Source organism: Salminus brasiliensis, chromosome 23, assembly GCF_030463535.1.
Source record: "Salminus brasiliensis chromosome 23, fSalBra1.hap2, whole genome shotgun sequence".
Lineage (NCBI taxonomy): Eukaryota > Metazoa > Chordata > Actinopteri > Characiformes > Bryconidae > Salminus > Salminus brasiliensis.
Window position 1 is genome coordinate 5872244 of NC_132900.1, and position 19375 is coordinate 5891618.

The 19375-nt window shown below is 37.8% G+C and overlaps 2 protein-coding genes across 2 annotated transcripts in view; one reads left to right on the forward strand and one right to left on the reverse strand.

The window, feature by feature from the left end:
• LOC140545540 (uncharacterized) overlaps positions 1–19375 on the reverse strand; it is a 104927-nt gene that overhangs the window by 43180 nt on the left and 42372 nt on the right. The window lies entirely within an intron of this gene.
• On the forward strand, positions 8089–10923 carry foxl2b (forkhead box L2b). The gene is made up of 2 exons (XM_072668357.1): positions 8089–8251; positions 9487–10923. The coding sequence occupies exon 2, from the start codon at positions 9492–9494 to the stop codon at positions 10443–10445; it is 954 nt and encodes a 317-aa protein (XP_072524458.1). The 5' UTR covers positions 8089–8251; positions 9487–9491; the 3' UTR covers positions 10446–10923.

Sequence of the window (19375 nt, forward strand, 5' to 3'; positions counted from 1 at the left end):
CCGATTCTGGACATTCTTCTGTGGTTCTTTGATACTTTTTGGACCGGTTGCGACTCTCACTTTTATTTCAGAGATGGTTTCATTGCAGCAGTAAGAACATTGTTCCTGGAGGATGCTTTTATTCTCCTCAGCCTCACTCTAATCAGGGTGAGCAGGCCTGAACTGTGTTGTGACTTGTTTACAGCAGGCTGGTCCTGATCAAAGGCGGCTCAGTGTAAAACCCCTCGGCACCTTCACCTGCGCCTAAAAAGAGAGCGGGGCGCTTCCTCTCGAGCTGCGGCATGGCCCATCAAAGGAATCGGACCCATATCAGAGCGCGTTTGGCTCCCTGTCTCAAAGCTGGACGTCTTAACTGCTGTAAGAGCTCTGTAGATGTGGGCAGGTTGTTTCTTTCCCTCTGTCATACCACATCATACCATACCCTTAAGACTTGATTAAACGTAACTGACATTTTTATGGCTTCAGTTTGCATTTTGGCCAGTGACCAACTGGGGCGGTAAGCATGTGATACGTTAATTATGGAGATTTGGAGAACTTCCTTTCACGTAAGCCTTTCAATGCATGTTTTGCATTTATGCACTCTTTAAATTTGTCTGCGTAAACAATCGAGCCAAAGAACAGCCTGATGGTTCATGAATCATCAAAAGCTCATAGAGAACATATTGCTGATGACCAAAAAAAAGTTTTGAATATATCTTAATGTAAAGAGATTTCACTTTCATTCAAGTGATTTTAGAGCATTTCTACTGGTCCATTCGTCATGTAACATTCAAGTACTAAAAATAGGCAGTGCCGTGTTTTAACCTCTTAAAAAAGCCTAACCAAAGAATAGCCCCACCAGTTTGTACAGAAATCCCCTTAGTGACTGAGTAATACACCTTAGTGTGTAATAAGCCTTGGAGTGTTAAGGGGTTAATGGGGCAGAATACTGAACTGGAAGTGGAAAAACTGAAGATACATGGTTCAGTTTAATTGTTTTTATTGGACAGCAGTAATATTCAGGTTGGAAAACACTGGCGCAACTGAGGCTACCAGTCAAAATCAATTCACACAATATTAATTTAACCAATAAGCCACTTAAAAATAAGCCACTTAATCATAGGCCTTTTAATCAGGTGTTGGTCTTAAGGCATATTATGTAACCGCTATGAATTGTTTTTGGAGTGTCTGTGCGTCCGTTAGGAGAGTGAAGAACCCTAAGTGTGGACCCACATATAGGGTGGATCCTAGACCTTTAAGAGTCCTTTAGAGTTTAAGAGGTTAAACGGCACCTTTAAAGTCATTGTACTTACACATGTATACAGTAGAATTCTGCTTGTTGCATATCCTAATGAGCTGAGGGGGGCCTGAGCAAAGAGTGTTAATAGCTTGCTCAATGGTCCAATGTGGCACCTTAGCAGACGCGGGTATCGAACCCATAACCATGTGAACAACGACTCAGTGAGCCTCCACTGCCCATTTAATTTAACATTACACTGTATTTTACCGATGTTATTAAGTTAAGTTATCCTCTCTGAACATATGGATGTATGTCCATTGCATATTAGGGGTTATTATTCTTCACTTCTTTAGTGAAGATAGTGGTTCTGTATTGAACAATGGAAACTTAACAAACATTTGGACGCTTAAATGGTTCTTTGCCTGGCTACAGCGCTCTTCAGATTGCTGGAAAAGCTTTTGTAGATGTTCTGTCTACAAAAGCAGAAACTTTATTTAGCACCAGAAAGAGTTCAGGTGTTATCTAGAGTCAGAGAAGTCCTTTTCAGTACTTTAAAGAACATGATGTAAACTTACCTCGAGTTTTTAACATTCTGTTAAAATGCTTTTTTCCATGTGCTGTCCACTTAAAAACATACTACTGTGTGTGTAGTCACATGACTCTGTCCTGTCCAGTCTGCAACATGGAAGCAACATGAAGGAGAACTCCAACATCGAGCCAACTGAGCAACTCCAGCACCTTACATTATCATTCATTAAGCGTAATCGAGGAAAAGTTTCAATTAATCAATATTTACATTCATTTGAGATCATATCACCCAGCACTATTATTAGAAACCCTTGTTTTTTAAAGTGTACAAAGCAATATAAGGTATCCATGACCTCCCAAGTGACCAGAAGCTACATTAACGAGAGGCTTCGCATCTTTACTTTTGATAACTTAAGAATGCCTGGAAATTGAAGGCCTGGAACTTTAACTTTAAAGGCCTGGGAATTAGCTGTATTGCAGTGCCGTGTGTTTGTGAGAGTGTGTGTATCTGGAACCGAGTAATAAAAACGTTAATATCGTCAGTGGAATTATGCCACAAGGCAATGACTAAATCTACCAAACATGCAAAAGTGGTTGGACTATTTTGACAAGGAGAAGTCCCTCCCTCCTCCAAGAAACAAATGCAGAAAGGGTGCTTAGAGGCCGAGAAAAGAAAAACGTCTCCAGTTATCTTCGATCCCCAGGGCGTATCGGAGTATTAATCAAACAAATTGGCTAGAATCTCAGCCCAGTGTAATATATGTTAAAGATTCATGGCTCGCGTTTCCTCACTGCAATGCATTATAGTAATTTGACAGGCGAGTTGTTGGGAGAATGGCTTAGAGCTTCCCATAGGTTTCCTGTGGATGATAAGAAAGGCAAACATGGCCTGTACTCTCAAAACAGCAGCAAGAACGAGCACCTTCAGGAAGAGCACAGGCTGCTCCGTGAGCTTTGTAGCACGCTTTGTAATTTAAGGCCGAGGTCAATCCTGGGCTTTACAAAGTGAGGAAGCCCCCGCCCGTTCATTAGGACCAGGAAGGATCAGCCAGGGCCAACATAAAAGGCAAATGCTAAGGCTTCACTTGATTCACTTGAAGACTTTCGTGTTCTTCCACGAGGAAGCACAAGGCACTGAGGTAGTTCAAAATAGGTCAGTAAAAAGCTGCTACGGTCTTCCACTCCAATGCTAGTGTCCGCTCGCGTTTCCACCATTGGCTCTGCTTAGTAGGCCTTTAAATGTAACTAAATCACATAGCACATAAACCATTTTACCATTAACCCAGAGAGCGACATCCCACATCCCACACACCACTGAATCTGAGCACACATTGATGCGTTCAGGTTACTCATAATACCGCACATCCCACACACTACTGAATGTGAATTGGCATCTGTACTTTGTGACGTTTGTGCAGTGATGTCCTATTTAACTGAGTATCTGCCTCTATTTAACTGGGTATCTGCCTCTATTTAACTGGGTATCTGCCTCTATTTAACTGAGTATCTGCCTCTATTTAACTGGGTATCTGCCTCTATTTAACTGAGTATTTGCCTCTATTTAACTGGGTATCTGCCTCTATTTAACTGAGTATCTGCCTCTATTTAACTGAGTATCTGCCTCTATTTAACTGAGAATCTGCCTCTATTTAACTGAGTATCTGCCTCTATTTAACTGGGTATCTGCCTCTATTTAACTGAGTATCTGCCTCTATTTAACTGGGTATCTGCCTCTATTTAACTGGGTATCTGCCTCTATTTAACTGAGTATCTGCCTCTATTTAACTGGGTATCTGCCTCTATTTAACTGGGTATCTGCCTCTATTTAACTGAGTATCTGCCTGTATTTAACTGAGTATCTGCCTCTATTTAACTGAGTATCTGCCTCTATTTAACTGAGTATCTGCCTGTATTTAACTGAGTATCTGCCTCTATTTAACTGAGTATCTGCCTCTATTTAACTGGGTATCTGCCTCTATTTAACTGAGTATCTGCCTCTATTTAACTGGGTATCTGCCTCTATTTAACTGAGTATCTGCCTCTATTTAACTGAGTATCTGCCTCTATTTAACTGGGTATCTGTCTATCTATATGTGAATATTGACGCTTTCCAATGAAAAAGGTGTAGCTCCAAAACTGGTTGAAGGTTGAATGGATGTTCATGTAAAATAAGAGTTTATTCCAAGTAAATTAGAGCATTCCTATTGGTCCATTCATCCAGAACGTCTCCAAATATCTCCAAAAATGGAGATACATGGTTTTCATTGGACAGCAGCAATATACACTCTCTCTGTTTTTATCTCTGTATTTATAAATGTGTGTGTATGTTTGTATGTACATACAGTATGCACTATGCATCCAATTCCATCACCAGCTCACCTGATTTAACCTCATTAGGCACTGATTTCCCAAACCACGTGTTGGCTCATAACTATAAATAGTATTCGAGTCTCGTGAGCTCTGGTTTTGGAGATAAATAATAAATAATACAGTGATGTAGAACCACAACTTTTTTGTATCAGTATCATTGGTATTAATTCTATTCTTAGCATTCATAGTACATACACACCTACTGCCCAGATGAGGAGCTCTGCCATGCTGAAGTTCTCACTGCTACTGATCACAGACACACAACAGGCCATGCTGAGCTTCCACCGTCCTCGGTATCAGCATCATCGGTTGTATGCTTTCACTTTGCTTTCTGAAAGCATGCAGTCATGGTTGTCCTCCAGTTCAGATGTGCTCCGTCCTGCTGGCCTGCAGCCTCCTGTCCCTCCGCATTCTTGCACTCTGAACCGTAAACATCCTCATTTCAAAGAGCGGAGCAGGAAGTTTGAGAGGCTCTTTAAATCCTCCTATAACTCCGCGCTGCTCCGGGTATGAGATATCTCACTGTCTCTGAACCGCCCTGATCCGAATCACTGAGCGCGGACGGGTCTCCTGGATCCTCGCTGGATCCTCGCTGGATCCTCTCTGATCACTCCGGTCTTGTACGGCCCTCGTCTTTGATCGTTAACCTGCGAGCTTATGCTACATTTCTATATACAGGTATACAACAGGTTATGATTATTGTGTAAGATAAATATGATATTCTGAAGGACTTTATCAGTGATCAATGCTTATCAATGCTTATTCTTATTTATATATTTATTTATATTAATACTATATGTATTACTTATATATAGCATATATAGTAATATTGATATTATTATTGTATCATACAATACACTTAGTAGCAGTTTATTATTATTATTATTAATAATAATAATAATAATAATAATAATAATGTATTAATTTTACTGTACAAAATAAAATAAATGCAAAACTAGCAGAGAATACAGTCTATTTATTTAACATTTTCATAATTTAATTCAATTATTATTGATATTACTACTAATCATAATTATAAAAAGAAGAACAAGAAGAGCGTCTTATTGTACTATATTATATTATTGCCAAAATATCAAATAAAATATATAATATAATATAAAATATCAACATATGTGTATTGAAAGTATAAATATATAATTAAAATAACGTTATATATGCATATTTACATTAAGGTAAACTACTAATAGAGTAGTAGTAGTAGAATTAGTAGTGATTGAGTAGTAGTAATAGAGTTGTAGTTTAAGTAATAAAAATAATAATAGTTGTAGTAGTAGTAAAAGCAGTGTAGTCGCAGTAGTAGTATTATAGTAGTAGTAGTAGTAGTAGTAATAGGTGTAATAGAGTAGTAGTAGTAAATATAGTAAAATAGTTGTAATAGTAGTAGTATAGCAGTGACAGCAGTGAATAAGCAGTAGTAATAGAGTGCCAGGTAGGGTAGTATTAGTAGTAGTTGTGGTAGTAAGTAGTATCAACAGCAGCAACAGTTAATAGTAGTAAAACTGCCAGCACAAAAAACTGTGCCTAGAGCCACTGCCTACTTTCCACTAAAGGTGCTGACATGTAAGACAATGCTGTTGCACCTGCACAAGAGGAGAAAGGGGGGCAGGCAGACAGGCAGAGAGCAAAGCAGACTACTGCATAGAGGGTCAAAGAAATAACTCACCACTCACAGCCAATAACTGTCACCAAATAACAGACTCTATTCACCTCCACAGTGAGGCTTATTCACAAACAAACCCGTCCACAGCAAATCAACTGGATTATAGACATACAATCACCCACAACGTTAAGAGTAATGAGGATCAGTGAACTACACCAGCAAATGTGTCCGCCTGCAATACTACCATGCCAGGTTTTTAATATCCACTTGCAATTCTGAAAAATAGAAGAGAAGCATGTATGAACCTTTGTTATTGGAGGAACAGAGCTGGCACTTGTTTATGGTACAACTCATATGGAAATCTGAAATATGGGAATATATAGAGTTCAGATATTTGAAATATATTAGACTGCATGGAATTCCCTTATATACAACATATATTTGTCACATATTGAAATATATGTGACATCTATTCCAACTTATTTGAAACTGATTTGGCAGATTTAATACATACCTTCTTAACTTTCAATTGAAGTCAATGTAAAAAGATGCTATTCCAAGTCATTTTAGAGCATTTCTATTGGTCCATCATGAACTTTGGACACAATGTACAGAACAATTGCCAAAGTAATATTATGTCCCAAAAAGTGAATGTGGGATAGTGACAATATGTGACATGCACATTTGCAATCAAAACGTTCGACCCTCTCTCCCCACTGTAAGTTTGCAAACTTTCAGCTGTTTGCAATAAACCAATCAAACAAGACCAATTTAAATATCTCAACTAATCCAACAGTATTTTCTCCAAGTTCAACACTAAACAGCACTTTTAATGACGACTGCAGTCTCAGAATTATCCAACCCCCTGACCAGAATCCCTCATAAGAGCACATGTTTGCAAAGTAGGTGGCAAATCAAGCTCTTCATTGTTTGCACCAGGTGTGTTAAGATAAAACACACCATCAAATACCTGGACTGGCTAGGGGTTTGTTGACTGTGACACTTGATTGTATGTTAGAAATAGGGCAAGAGAGTTGTCCAGAAAGTTCTGAGAAGAGATCATAGCCTTCACAAACAAGGAACAAATAGCAAAGACACTGACCTTCCTAGAGATACAGCTGGAAGCATAGTTTGCCAGTTTAAAGTTAAAGGACCACTGGCTACACTACCTGAACCAGGTCGGCTTTAATCTGCTATAAAGCAGTAAAATAAGCTGGGATTCAGTTCTGTGAAGCGGTTAAACAAAACTAGAGCTTTTCAGTCCTATGGATCAGCGGTTGGTATGTCTGATTGAGGAAGAATGAAGTGTACACTGAAAAGAACACCCTGCCTACAGTGAAGCATGGCAGTGGCTCAGTGATGCTCTCGGGCTGTTTTCTTCCTCTGGCTCTGAAACCTGCGGCGTGTGGAGGGCAGGATTCAGTCAAGGATCAGGAAATCCTAGGAGAAAATGTCTTTTTTTTGCTTTTTTGTGAGGAAGCTGGAGCTTGGGCGTCATCGGACCTTTTAACAGGACAGTGATCCCAAGCATAACTCAAAGTCCACCAAGGCTTGGTTTCAAAAGAAGTCATGAAAATTCTGGGGTGATCGTCACAGTTACCTGTATTGAACCCCAAAGAAAATCTTTGGTGGAATTTGAAGAAGGTGGTTACAGCAGCAAACCCAATAACATTAGCAAACTGGAGGCCACTGACCATGAGGAATGGGCTCAGATTCCTCAAGAATGCTGTAAGAAGCTGGCATCTGACTATGCATCATGTCCAGCAGGTCTTAACAGCAGAAGGGTGCTCTACTGAGTACTAAAGATGCTTGAGTAATTCTGAGACTGCAGTCATCATTAAAAGTTGCATTGTGTGTTAAATGTGGAGAAAGCACTTTTCTATTAGTTGTGTTAAGCTATTTAAATGAGTATTGTTTGATTGGTGAATTGCAATAAGCTTAAAGATGTTTTTTTTTGTTGTTTTTTTTTGGGTTAATTTTGCAAATAAAGCTAACTTGCAATGGCGGTTGCATGTGTCCAGCATATGATAGGTATATAAATATATGATATATGTACTATATGTATGCCAAATATATGTATATATGTGGCTAATCCTTTATGATATATGTGCATATATGCTATAAAGCAGCTGCATGTATGGGAATTAAGTAAGATGTAACAGTAAAAAGGGGAAAGTGAACTCTCCTGGTTAAAAAAAAGCCTCGCACGAGCGCTGAAGCTCAATCCAGGCTGCCAGTGGAGGACAGAGAACGTGACGAAAGCGGAACACGACGAATAGGAGCGCGAGGAGAGACGAGACTTTCAGAGCAACAGTTCAGCAGGGGAAGACCAGAGAGAGAGAAGGAGAGAGAGAGAGCGAGAGAGAGAGAGAGAGAGAGAGAGAGAGAGAGAAAAACAGGAGTCCCATCTGCTAAGAAAGCACCACGGACGCGCAGAGAAACCTCCATGGCTCTCGAGTAGCTCAGGCCGTTTGAAGGCATGCAAAAAAGAAGACATAACTCCTAAATATCAGGTGCGTAAAGCTGGCAAACAAACTCCGCGTTCTTTTTATCTTCAAAGCAGCCGTCGCAGGTGCTTTGATTAGTGTTTTCCCTTTTTTTGGTTGTTTTGTTTTGATGTTTTGGCTTGTTTTTGTTATGTTTCAGATCTTCAAAGTAACAACCACAGGTGCTTTGATTGGCGTTTTTCCATTTTTTGGTGTTTGCTTGTCTTAGGTTTCGGTGTTTTGATTGACGCTTTCTCTTGCTGTTTTGGTGGCTCTTTTGAGAGTTTGGCTTTGCAGCCAAAAAGATCCAGAACGAAAAGTTTACGTCTTGCTTTTATTTGTTTTGTTTTTTTATATTTTGTCTTCGTTTAGGTCTTCAAAATAGCAACCAAAGATGTATTGATTTGCGTTTTGTTCCGTGTTGTTTTTAGATATTTGGTTTTGATCTGTTGCCTTTATGTTTGAAGTGTTCAGAGTTAAAACTAAAATAGGATGCAATGATCGGCGTTTTTGCAGTTTGATTTTAGATTTTTGAAAGTTATGCTTTGCGTTTTAGATATTCAAAAACAACAACCAAATATGACTCAATGAGCGTTTTGGTCCATCTTGTGTTTTTTATGTTTGTTTGTTTAGTTTTTCGTATCATGAACTTGAATATGTTGGTATTATATTTGAATGTCTTCAGAGTTAAAAATGAAAAAAAAACGGATGGATTTACATGGATTTGCGTTTTTTAGTTTGTTTGTTGGACTGTTTTGCTCTGCGTCTTCAAAGCAACAACCAAAGTTGTCTGTTCTTTTGCTATATGTTCTTTTTAGATGTTTAGTTTTTATATGTTAGAGTTATGTATGAGGTCTTCAGAGTTATATATACACAATTCACACCGGAAGAATTATAGGTCGATTTGCGTTTTTGCATTTTAATTGTTTTGTTTGCAAAATCCTTTTCTATATCATTTTAGGTCTCCAGAGCAACAACCAAGTTCAACAATCCAGATGTCTTAATTGGTCTTTTCTTTTTGTAACTGTTTTGTTTAGATCTTCAGAATTGCATATCTGTTTATTGGTGTGTTCACATTGTTTCTTGCACTTGTTTATATTTATATACACAGAGATATTACTTTTAGATGTTTGGCTTTAATATTTAAGCTTTATGTTTCATGTCAGCAAGCAGAAGTTGCTTGGTTAGTTAACTAATACTTTGCTTTGCTTTTCTTTGGCTTATTTTGATGTTTCTAGTTGTCTTTTTTTGGTGTCTTCCAGGCGTGATGGCATCTTACCACGGCTTAGAAGATGACGCCATGGCTTTGATGGCGCACGACGGCGAGCCGGTAAAGGCCGAGAGTTTCACCAAAGACGAGCAGACTGTGGCGCAGGAGGATCCAGGCGCTGGAGGCAAAACCGACCCGTCCCAGAAACCCCCGTATTCGTACGTGGCCCTCATCGCTATGGCCATTCGCGAGAGCTCGGAGAAGCGCCTTACACTGAGTGGCATCTACCAGTACATCATCAACAAGTTCCCCTTCTACGAGAAGAACAAAAAGGGCTGGCAGAACAGCATCCGCCACAACCTGAGCCTCAACGAATGCTTCATTAAGGTTCCGCGTGAGGGCGGCGGCGAGCGCAAGGGCAACTACTGGACCCTGGACCCGGCCTGCGAGGACATGTTCGAGAAAGGGAACTACCGGCGGCGGCGGCGGATGAAACGGCCCTTCAGGCCGCCCACAGCCGCTCACTTCCAGCCAGGCAAGGCCCTCTTCGGCGCTGACGGCTACGGCTACCTGACCGCGCCCAAGTACATCCAGACGGGCTTCATGAACGGCACCTGGTCGCTCGCGCAGCCGCAGCCTCCTCCACCGCCCCCTCCGCCGCCCCCGCACGTGCCTTACGCGCCCTGCCAGATGGGTAACGGAGGAGCCGTGGGAGCTGGAGGAGGAGGAGGCGGAGGAGGCGATGGAGGTGGTGGAGGAGGCACGAGTGTGAGCACCCTCGCCGTCAAAGGCATCACGGCTCCGGCCTATAGCCCGTACTCGCGCATGCAGGCCGTGGGGCTGCCCAACGTCATGAACTCGTACAACGGCATGAGCCACCACCATCACCACCACCCTCACCACCACCCTCATCACCACCCTCATCATCCTCAGCACCAGCCGGCCGAGCTCTACTCGTACTGGGAGCACGAGGCCAAGCACTCGGCGCTGCACGCGCGGATTGACATTTGAGGGAGGGAAAGTGAGAAAGAGAGAGAGGAGAAAATGAGAGAGAGACAAAAAATGGGAGTCATAATGTTGTTCCTCCTGAATGCCTCCGGGTCTGAGACGTTGATTGAAGGGTCACTTTTACATTTCTTCAACCCGACAAGGGGGTCAAAAAAATAGCGCGAGCAGAAAGGACATTTGTGTGGAAAGCCTGACCGCAGTTTTGGAGTGTATGGGCCAAAAAGTGTTTGGACTTCTGTCGATTCAGCTTCGTGGAGTTGAGTGATTGTTATTATTATTGTTTATGTCTTTTTTTACGATTCCTGTGAACCCTAAAGTAGTTCCGGCTGTTTTTGCCCCCAGTGTAGATTAGCATTTTAGCATTCTGACACAATAGCTCTGTAGATAATATCTTTGTTACACAAAAAAAACAATGGTAAATCACCAGACCTCTTTTAGATGATTTGTTTTTTTTTCTGTTTTGATACTTTATTGAAATTGTTGGGACCATGTTAAACCAGCACTTATTTTAAATAAAAGACTTTGATTACATTTCGCTTTGTAGACCACTATATATATATATATATATATGTATATATATTAGCTTATCTGTTATCGATTATACTGCATTTACCTCTTCAATAAATACCAATGGCTTAATGAAATGTTAAACACCGAAAAAACATAACAATGAAAAATAGAAAGTAATAATAACAAATGTGTTATTAATAATACTACAATACATTTTCTTTCCTAATTTAGAAATCGCGTGCCAAATCCTGAATGGGGGCTAAGCAAGGAATCCATAAAAATCTATAGAATAACTATAGAATTATTTATATATAAATATATGGTGTATATATATATATACACACACACACATTTTAAAATAGAAATTAAATAACACACACACATATATATATAAATATAATTATTATTTGATTGACTTTTTTTTTTTACAAAAATTGTTAGATATTATCAACTACTAATATTATATATTCTTTCATTATATGGAATATTAATAGTGTGGGGAAAAAGCATTAAACAGTCGTGTAAATAAAAAAGAAACTGATACTATATTTACTATACTATGTTTGTATTCTTATTAGTTTTACCTTGAATTTGATTTTTATTTATCGACCGGACGAAAATAATAGATTACGTTTCATAAACGAAATAAAGAACTTGACGGGACTTGATAAAAAAAAATATTTATATATATATATATAGTGTTTCTAGAATTAAGCACACGTGGACAGATTAGCTGAACGCTGTGAAAATCCTCTGTTTAGATTAAAGGATATGAAAGCAAGACTGGCTTATCAAAACACACAAACAGAGGAAGAAGCAAAACTACTTTCTTACTGAAACTGTAATTACATAATAAGCTTACATGGCCTATTGTGCAATCGTCTTTCCAGAGAGAAAATGACGTCCAGATGGGTTTGGTGACTTGGCTTTACTGGGCCTTACAGTGCCGTACAGAACAGGGACACTAAAACTTGACGGGGAAGATTTTTAGGCCAAAGAAACCCGAGCAGTGCTTAACTGGACTGGCGTGAACCCCTCTGTTCAGTCCGCTGCTGCTGAGTTGTAACAATGGAAAGAAAAAAAGGCATTACATATCTATTAAACCATTTATGACGTCATATATATTTTTAGCAAGTTTCCCTCAGGCTCGTGCAGCACGTTGAGAACGAGGCAAAGACACAGCAATGCAACTTAAAAGCGACCATGTTTAACATTAGAAAAGATGAAGACTCGCAGCATGTGGGAATGTCAAAGACTGGATTTGAGGCGCTGTAATTTAAAACAGGGGGAAAGAAAAGGGAAAAATGGAAATGCTAAATGAAGATGAGGGCAGGGGAATATAAACATTTGAGATTTGACTGAGCTTGACTACGTTTAAGCAAAATAGCATGTATTAACCCATGGATGTCCATATTTTCAAATTATTAATGTTCTTTCCATATATTAAAATAAGACACAAACACATTTCATCAGATTAAAGCTAGTCACCAATTGTAATATAGGCAAATAAATAAATAAATATATATGTAAATATAAAAGAAATACTGTGGGAAAGGTTTAGGCCCCACGAAATTAAAATGTAAAAGCTTCTTATCTGAATAAATGTTTATGTACTTAGTGCAACAATAACATTAGAATCAATTCAAACAAGAGTAATAAACAAAAAGTGGTGGTTTGAATCAATATGTTCATTAAATGATCTGTTAAATCTCTGCTCATAGGGGCGCAGTAGTTTTTATAGTTATATAAAGTTATATCATCAAACAGGGGGTTTAGTAAATCAGTGCTTAATGATGGTAAATCAGGTGAGCTGGTGATGGAGCTGACCGCTTATCTCAAGTATGTTTAAACACCGAAGTATGTATTTTTAGGTGTTCAAATTATTATTATGCAAAATGTCACAATTTTACACCAATCAGAGTCAAGCTTTACATATTTTCGCATTCTACTAAATGTAGGCGTTGAACTGTAATAATGGGTTAGATGTTTTATCACCCAGCTCAAAGTAAAATAGATGTGTAATCCGATTTATTAGAATCTGGATTGTGCTGTTAGGCTACTTAATACTGTGATGCCCCCTCAGAACGATTTGGGCTATATTTTGTATAATATTCGTTTTATTCTGTAGTCATTGCTGAATGTTATATCGTGCTTCAGGTTAAGACATCATCTTAACATTTAGGAAAATATTTATATGTTTACATGCACGTGCAATTACCTGGGTCTCTTACAGCTGAATGTGTGTCTTCCAGTGTGATAGTAGGCTATTAACTTCAGCGTTCCCAACCATATACGTATATGTATATATAATATCATAAGAGAATTGGAATGTGTATCAAATATGTACACATATATGTAGTAAACATATCAACAACAGCACATATATGCAATATATGTATGATATATATCGTTTATGTCCTGCAAAAAAAATCCACCAAGCCACCAATTTTTAGTTGTAAAGTTGCCGTGGCAGCAACGATATATATATAACGTTAAACATATGTGATACATATTTCTGTTTGTATGTTTGTATTGATAAACGGATTTCAGTAAAAGTACAATCAAATAATTCAGATAATTTCAGCTACGTTTCAGATATGTTCAATTTAGGACAAACATATAGAAATTATATTCAGGATTGCCTGGATTAGGTGCTTGCGCTCCAGATATACACGTTTTTAACACGTAATTCATTGAGCTGTTTATTGGTTCATTTATTTATTTGTTGCGTTTTACTGGGAAGTTTACATTCCAGAGAAGCGCGTGAGCTTATAATACATAGTCGACCGTATTATAGATTTATTAAGCTATTTTGTATTGGAATTTCTATATAAAAAAGTGAGATTCAAAAATTCAGATCGAATTCATAACGCAGTAATCTCGTCATTTATTTATTTATTTATTTATTTATTTATTTATTTAGTTATTTATTTATATATCTATCCGTTCTAGCATTTTCCCCTCCTCCCGATTAAACATTCCCACTGTAAACTGTAGCTGTATGCTGTTGAACAGTATGCCGTTGAACTGTACACTGATGAACAGTCGGGTCGTCTTCAGGTCACATGATGTAAATTGTAAACAAAATGCAAATGGATAAAAGAGTATTTGAGTTCATGGAAAGGTTCAACTAGAATGTGCAAAGTTAGAGCTCCTAGGAAAACGTGCCACTTACTCTTGAAGTTTATATAAAAGCTTAAAACATTAACGCTATATAATGTATGCAGTAGTTTAAATATTCTGCAATAATTTACGCGAAATGCGTAAACAAATCAACGCAGTATTGCATTATGAAATGTGCAGTGCCTACGATATTGGCGTGCAAAAAGAATTGTAGTATTTTTTTAGTAGTTTTAAATTTAGAAGAGTGAACGTCTTCTCTTTCCTGCAATAGTGGTCGAATCGGACTCGAATTGGAGTTTCCTCCGATTTCTATTGAAATGGAAGAATGAGGGTCATCAGTATTTACAGTACTGTAAAAATGCGGGCTGGGGTCTGGCTTTCGCACAGCTCCGGGAATTGTTCAAAATCTGTAAAGACAGCGTTAAAAGGGCTGAAAATCACCCCCGTGTTTTCCAATCCCACCAATGCTGTTTGTACAAGATCTGTGAAAACGACATTCTCTGAAAGTTCACGGTGTGATGGAGCAGTTTATCAGCGCACTGATCTCTGCACGCGGCTGATGTTCAGGATGGACAAAACCAAATATTCACAACATGCAGCTCCATGAATGTACTTGTCCGTGAGTAATCTGTCTAATATCAGACCAGGCCAGGCTTAAAATACAGCCTCTGAAATATACAACACTCTTCTTATTGCGTTATTGTGAGACCTCAGAGTTCAACAAATGTCGCCATACGTTTCGGTGCGTTTATTAAAAAATGCACGTTTCTTTTATTCGTTTCATTTATTTCAGTTCACAGTAAAGTAGCTAGGCTTTTCTGGAAACACGTACAAAACATATCCCTGTCTTTGCAAATTCATACCATCGCTTTCAGCCAAAAGCTTTTTCACTTTTTAATATTATCTGAATCCGTTGTTCTTTACATTGCAGCATTTGATGAAGAATGGGCCGATATAAATGCTCCAAAACGAAACTATTTACATTGACTTCCATTTAAAGTTAAGACGTTTTTCCTTTTTCTGTAAAGTTGCCTTTTTGTAGATACAAGGTTTTTGGGTGAAAACACAAACCGTGTCCTGTCCTGGCGAAAGCTTCTGAGGTCAGTTTGTCTAAAGTTATAGTTCTTATAGTACTTATCTAATAATCTATACGTTACTGTCGCCTGTATTCCTTATTACTGGCTCCTGATACAGAACATTCTGCACTGTTACTAGACTACAGATCTTTTCCAAAAGGGCTATTTGTTTTTGGTCACAATTGACTGTGAGTCTGTCAGACTTGTGAGTCATGAGTTTAATGGCAATGAGATTAACAATTGTAGATTATGCAGTTGGCACTAACATATTTTTGGGTGTTGCTCTATATGAAATTATATAAATCTACTCGGCAGCAACAAGCAGCATGTGCCTGAAATTCGTGTCAACTTCACCTAAACAGCAGAAATGTTCACTTTAGGACACTTTTCCACCAGAGGGCGACGTTTGCATCCATTTGTTCGAGTGCAGCTAGATAGGTTGACAGACAGACAGACAGACAGACAGACAGATAGATAGATAGATAGATAGATAGATAGACAGACAAATAGATATATAGATAGACAGACAGACAGACAGATATGTAGATAGATAGATAGATAGATAGATAGATAGACAGACAGACAGACAGACAGATAGATAGATAGATAGATAGATAGATAGACAGACAGATAGATATATAGATAGACAGACAGACAGATATGTAGATAGATAGATAGACAGATAGATATATAGATAGACAGACAGACAGATATGTAGATAGATAGATAGATAGACAGACAGACAGACAGACAGACAGACAGATAGATAGATAGATAGATAGACAGACAGATAGATAGACAGACAGATAGATAGATATACAGACAGACAGACAGACAGATAGATAGACAGACAGACAGATAGATAGATATACAGACAGACAGACAGACAGATAGATAGATAGATAGATAGATAGATAGATAGATAGATAGATAGATAGATAGATAGGCAGGCAGGCAGGCAGATAGATAGATAGACAGACAGACAGACAGACAGACAGACAGACAGATAGATAGATAGATAGACAGACAGACAGGTAGATAGACAGATATATAGATAGATATACAGACAGACAGATAGATAGACAGAGAGATAGATATACAGACAGACAGATAGACAGATAGATAGATAGATAGATAGATAGATAGATAGATAGATAGATAGATAGATAGATAGTCAGACAGACAGGTAGATAGACAGATAGATAGATAGATATACAGACAGACAGATAGATAGACAGAGAGATAGATATACAGACAGACAGATAGACAGATAGATAGATAGACAGACAGATAGATAGATAGATAGATAGATAGATAGACAGATAGACAGATAGACAGATAGATAGTGTTCAAATATTAGTTTTGCTTATCTCAGCCAAATAAATCATACTTTTGACTTACTCTCTCTCTCTCTCTCTCTCTCTCTCTCTCTTCTGTCGTCATACCCATAAGTCGAATTCCAGCGCTGTATAATGCATTCATTTTATATTACAGAACTTCCTACAACTGTGATCATTTTAATGTAAAAAAGCATTCTTCTTGGTTCAGCTCAGTGAAGAACACAGACAGTTTGCATCACTCAACAAGTTTTTTTAAAGGAACCACATGTGGCTCTTCTATTAATCACATTCACAAACAACACCACACACCACTTTACATAGACTACACATACACCACCAAAGGATATTATTCATTTGATCTATTAACACAGTTAATATTATATTTTATACTGTAGATACTTTCTGATGCTGTACTTCCTTCAAAACATCCTTTAAAATGTTTTACAACATTTCTATGTTGCAGAACCTCACTGTGTTCCTCCATCCAGCAGTTCAGAAGAAGTGCAATAGTAATCACCTCTGATCTTTAACACCTTGTGTGTGACCTGCGTCAAATGCAAAACTTGCATGGTGATATTATAAGTATTATTATTAGTAGTAGTAGTAGCAGTAGTAGTAGTATGGTATTGTACAAGTATTGTATTATATTATTGTATAGTATTAGTGGTAGTAGTACAATTACAAAAATAAGGATGCCCCTTTAAAGTAATCTCTACATAATACAAATATTTCACCTAGCACCATACATGAGTATTAAAAAATAAAATAAATATGAACTTTACAGAAAAAAAGAAATACCTTCCTCATTTGCAATGGAAATCAATGAGATTTAAACGTCTAGAATATAGTAAAATTTAGTCAAACTTTTTGGAGCATATCTATCTATACTGTAAAATACGATTTGTCTTGAATGTGACTAGTAGCAGTGTGTGTTGCCTGCACACCTGAAGCTTAATTTAATCTGCTTTTTTTTTTCTTTGTTTATTTTTTAAAAATTAGCTCAATGAAAACCGGCCTCTATCCTCTGCAAGCTGCAAGCTTCTCCTGCTCTCTACTTTGATGGTATCTGACTAAACTAATTATAGGCTTTATATAAAACTGCTGAACTGAGTCAAGCCCTCTTTGGGGAGTATTTTGCCTTACAATGCTCTGCATGTATCTCTCCACCTTGATTGTATAGGCCCAAACCTTATCTCAACAGTACAGTGTGTCAGACTGGCATTTCCAGGCAATTTACTTTCAGTATTCTAAACCAGTTTGTGTGTTAGCTTTACATGTGATGCATTTTAGGTGTGTTTCATAAGAAACCTCGCTGAATGACTTTCAGAATTATTCAATTATGTAGACTTTTTTAGTCTATTAAAATGCAGACTTTTTTAGTCTACTGAAATGCACACTTTATTAGTCTACTAAAATGCAGACTTTTTTTAGTCGACTAAAATGCAGACTTTTTTGTCTACTACAATGTAGACTTTTTAGTCTACTACAATGCAGACTTTTTAGTCTACTACAATGCAGACTTTTTTTAGTCGACTAAAATGCAGACTTTTGTAGTCGACTAAAATGCAGACTTTTTTTGTCTACTAAAATGCAGACTTTTTGGTCTACTACAATGTAGAATTTTAGTCTACTACAATGTAGACTTTTTCAGTTTCCTACAATGCAGACTTTTTAGTCTACTACAACGTAGAATTTTAGTTTACTACAATGTAGACTTTTTTTAGTCTACTAAAATGCAGACTTTTTTTTAGTATATTGGCCCAGAAATGACCACAGGAAACAGGAGGGGTATTAGACACAGGCCCACGTGTGTTAGTAATATGGCACTCAAGAGTTTCTGTCTTAGTGTGCCAGGACTTGGAGTCCTGCCCGTTTTTGGTTTGAAGGCCCGGACTGGTCCACATTAAAAACCTCAATGGGGCTCCTTCTGTCCTCTGAGATCTTCAGCTTCTGAGATACTTGTTATGTAACTTGCATAAATTAATGTGTGTGTGGAGGGGAGGTCATTACAATGTCATTTGGATACCAGTTTCTAATTTGACATTAAGAGTGCATCCATATGCACCTGATAAATGTTATTAGTTTAATTGAAAAGTCTTTACCATGCCAAACTGGGATGTTGTTCGAGGTCCATCGCCCTCTATTAAAAGATTTCATGGGTAAATAATTCCATTCACAATCAGAAGAACGTATCAGGTAGGACCTGTACAACTGGCCTCTATTTGCATATAGATGGCACCTCTGCTTTCCCTATCCAGTAGATATAACTGACATAAGGAGAATTAATGCTAGGTGTATATTCTCCCTAATGAAGGATCATTATACACATTATACACATTCTAGTTTTCAGCCATTGCAGTGCTACAGTAACAACAAAACTTCTGTAACTTCAGAATTTCTCTGGAGTCATATATCCAATTTGTTGCTTTTATTAGAAACACCAGCAGCACTGTGTCTCACATACGTCTCTGATATTTCCTAATTCACATACACATCTCAAATTCTCATCCTCTCAGCACTGCTAATAAATCTCTTCTCATATCTTGCTTTTAGGTTATCTTTGTATTTTCTTAAAAACAGAGGTTTTACCACAAAAAGATAAAAAATCTGAAGCACAGGTTCTTAAAAAGCCTGTTGTAAAAAAAAAGGTAGAATTTGGAAAAGCAGACCTATTCTAAAAAAAAAAAAAAGTGCAGGACATCTGTTCTAAAAATGGAAGAATTGAGAATTGAGAAAAATGAGAAATTCCGAACTTATGTTTTTAGAAAAGTAGGAATCGAGAAGCACACAACTTCTGATAAAAAAGAAAAATTGAGAAACACAGTAAGTCTATTAAAAAAAAGAAAAATGAAGAAGCACAGAACATGCATTTCTTTAAAATGTA

Excerpts from the sequence above, each read along its gene's own strand:
- foxl2b (XM_072668357.1), top strand. The coding sequence starts at position 9,492 with ATGGCATCTTACCACGGCTTAGAAGATGACGCCATGGCTTTGATGGCG.